General features: G+C 43.6%; 1 protein-coding gene across 1 annotated transcript; it reads right to left on the bottom strand.

The window, feature by feature from the left end:
- Window positions 1–718: 718 nt before the first annotated feature.
- LOC142620608 (uncharacterized) lies at window positions 719–1,886 on the bottom strand. Its single transcript, XM_075793954.1, has 2 exons — window positions 1,794–1,886; window positions 719–1,048 (listed from the first exon to the last, which is right to left on the bottom strand). Exons 1-2 carry the CDS (start codon window positions 1,884–1,886, stop codon window positions 719–721), a joined length of 423 nt encoding a protein of 140 aa, XP_075650069.1.
- Window positions 1,887–2,912: the final 1,026 nt, after the last annotated feature.

Genomic DNA, 2,912 nt, shown 5'->3' with positions numbered 1-2,912 from the left:
CAAACCAAAAGGCATCAACTTGTAATGGTAGTTTCCAGTAGAAGTAACAAAAGCTGTCTTCTCTTGATTATCCAAAGCTAAGGGTATTTGATGGTACCCTTGGAAAGCGTCTAAAAAGCTCATCCAAGGATGTCTTATAGTGGTATCCACCAATTAATCTATTCAAGACATGAGAAAAGGGTCTTTGGGGCATGCCTTGTTCAAATCCGTAAAATCCACACATACCCGCCATTTTCCATTCTTCTTCTTCACTACCACTGTGTTGGCTAGCCAATCAAGATAAAAAAACCTCTTTAATAGCCCTAGCCTGTTTAAGCTTGGACAGCATCAGAATGTTCCATAGATAAGCACCGAGGTGGTTGCTTTCTGGAGATGACGATCGAGTTGACATTCAAATGGTGGAAAATGAAGTTTGGATCCACCCCAAGAGCCTCGTAAGCACTCCATGCAAACACATCAACATTCTCCTTAAGAAATACTACCAATTCTTCCTTTTCCCGAGGAGGCAACTGAGCCCCGACCTAGAAGAACTTCTCCCCATCATCACTTATAACAATCTTTTCCAATTCCTCACACCCCGCCCCTTCTACTATATACATAAATAAAACTGGTTCCTTTAATTGCTATAACCCTTGCTCGGCAGAGGCCGAGGGCTCCTTTAATTGCTAGAAACTAAACACTACCTAGCCATAGACTGGCTCCTAACCAATTCCTCAACCTAGTCGTCGGATGGATATTTCACCTTCAAGTGTAAGGTGGAAGAGACGGCTCCTATGGCATGCAACCAAGGTCTTGCCACGATGGTAGTATAGGGAGAGTAAGCATCCACTACAATGAAATTCACTTCTACTACCTTTAACCCTGCCTGTGCTGGTAGTCTGATCTGGCCCTTCGATATAACTACCTTCCCATAAAAACCCACTAAGGGTGAATCATAATCGGCCAAATCTTCTAGTTTTAGCTTTAGCCCTTTATACAAATCAAGGTACATAATCTCTGCCCCACTACCCTGGTTAACCAATATTTGCTTCACATCATACCCTCTATCCTAAGGGTAATCACCAATGCGTCATTGTGTGGCTGCAAAGTGCCAACATTTTCCTCGTCAGAGAAACTCAACGCTGGTCAGACTCCCGCCCTACTTCTCTTCGGCTTAATGGAGGAGTCTTCTGGGCATGGCTAAGTTATAGATAACACCCTGGAGGGGTGATAACCATTCCTTCTCGGGGCGGCAAGAAAAACATTAATTGTGCCCAAAGGTGGCTTTGAAGAAGCATCTCTTTGTGATCCAGTCCCTACCTAACCTCTCTGTGCGTTGGGGTGATATAAAAACTGCTTTAACTTACCACCTTGGACCAGCTGCTTTAGGTGATTCTACAAGGTTCTACAGTCCTCCGTAGTATGCCCTCGCTCCTGGTGGTAAGGCTCTGGTTGAGTCTCGCGGGATCTTCTCCTATCTTGTTTGGCCATTGAAAATATGGTTCGTTCTTAATTTTCTCCAAGATTTGATGCACTGGTTCTCAGAACACCGTGCTAACCATTTGAGTAGCAACAGCCCCAAACTACCTAGAAAAATCCCTTTGAGGACGATTAATGTTGTACTTGTCTGACTTGAAATCCCTCGTATCCTAAGGGACCGCCTTGGCCTTGCTTTTGCCTAGTTATTGGTCCTCTTCGACCCACTTATACTTATCAATGCGATTCATGAGCTGATACACATTATTAACTGGCTTCCTTGTCAATGATTTCCTTAAATCGTGTTTGGTAGGCAGATCGACCTTAAACGTCCTTACAGCTACGTCATCAAAATCCCCATCAATTACATTAAACATTTCCCAGTATCGATCGGAGTACATCTTTAATGTTTCCCCCTCTCGCATGGCCATAGACAAAAAGGAATCCAAAGGCCAAGGAACCCTACTACAAGTTACAAATCGGGAGCCGAAGGCCCTCGTAAGCTCCTTAAAAAAGCCAATAGAACCCTTCTTTAGGCCATTAAACCACCTCATTGTCACAGGTCCTAAGCTGGATGGAAACACTTTACACGTCAAAGTTTCGTTCTTGGAGTGCACAACCATTCTCTGGTTGAAATGGCTCATGTGCTCCTCGGGGTCCGTCCTACCATTGTAGATAGTAAACGCTGGTTGAGTAAACCGTCGGGGGAGCCTTCCTTCCTCAATTCTTCAAGTAAAAGGTGACTTGGAGATCTGATTCAGAGCCCTACTTATGGCATCGTTGCCCGAGCCTTTACGTGACGGGCTTCTCCTCCCCTACCTATCACGACATTCCTCGTCGTACAGAAAAAGACTCATTAGGAGGAGTCTTTGATTTGTACCAGTAGCTACTATCATTATTACCATCAAAAGAATAGTCAGAACTTGAAGGAGTTCCTCTATGTCACTCTCGACACAGCTTTCTTTTCAAATGATCAATTTCTAATTGCATGCTTCCTGTAGTTGCCTCATGAGAGATGTGGCTCCCATCCCTAGACTTGCTTTTACGGGTATGTGTGGTATGCACACTAACCTCCCGGTCCCTTCCCCTCTCATCTTGACGTTGGGACCTCACAGATTCCTCTCAGTTTGGCCCTAAACCTACCATAATTCTATGTTGTTCTCACTAAAGCTCAAGTAATTCCCCACAGACGCCGCCAATTGTAAGGACTTGATTTGGTTCCTAAGCTTAAAAGGAAAAAGATTTAGGCCCAAAGAGCCTAATATAATGAATTTGTAGAGAGTGAGCATGATAACTAGGCCTTAATGAATCGTAAGGTAATTATAGTAAGCCCAGATGGAAAGAAAACAAGATAATGATTGCTTTATACGAAGTAAATCGTCATTGGCACAATCCGAGAAGACCAAATATTATATATGTGCTCCTATTGAATTTTGGTTACAAGCCTTATTCCTGAA

This window comes from Castanea sativa, chromosome 12 (assembly GCF_040712315.1).
Source record: "Castanea sativa cultivar Marrone di Chiusa Pesio chromosome 12, ASM4071231v1".
Classification (NCBI taxonomy): Eukaryota; Viridiplantae; Streptophyta; class Magnoliopsida; order Fagales; family Fagaceae; genus Castanea; species Castanea sativa.
This window is presented reverse-complemented; position numbering and strand designations above follow the sequence as displayed.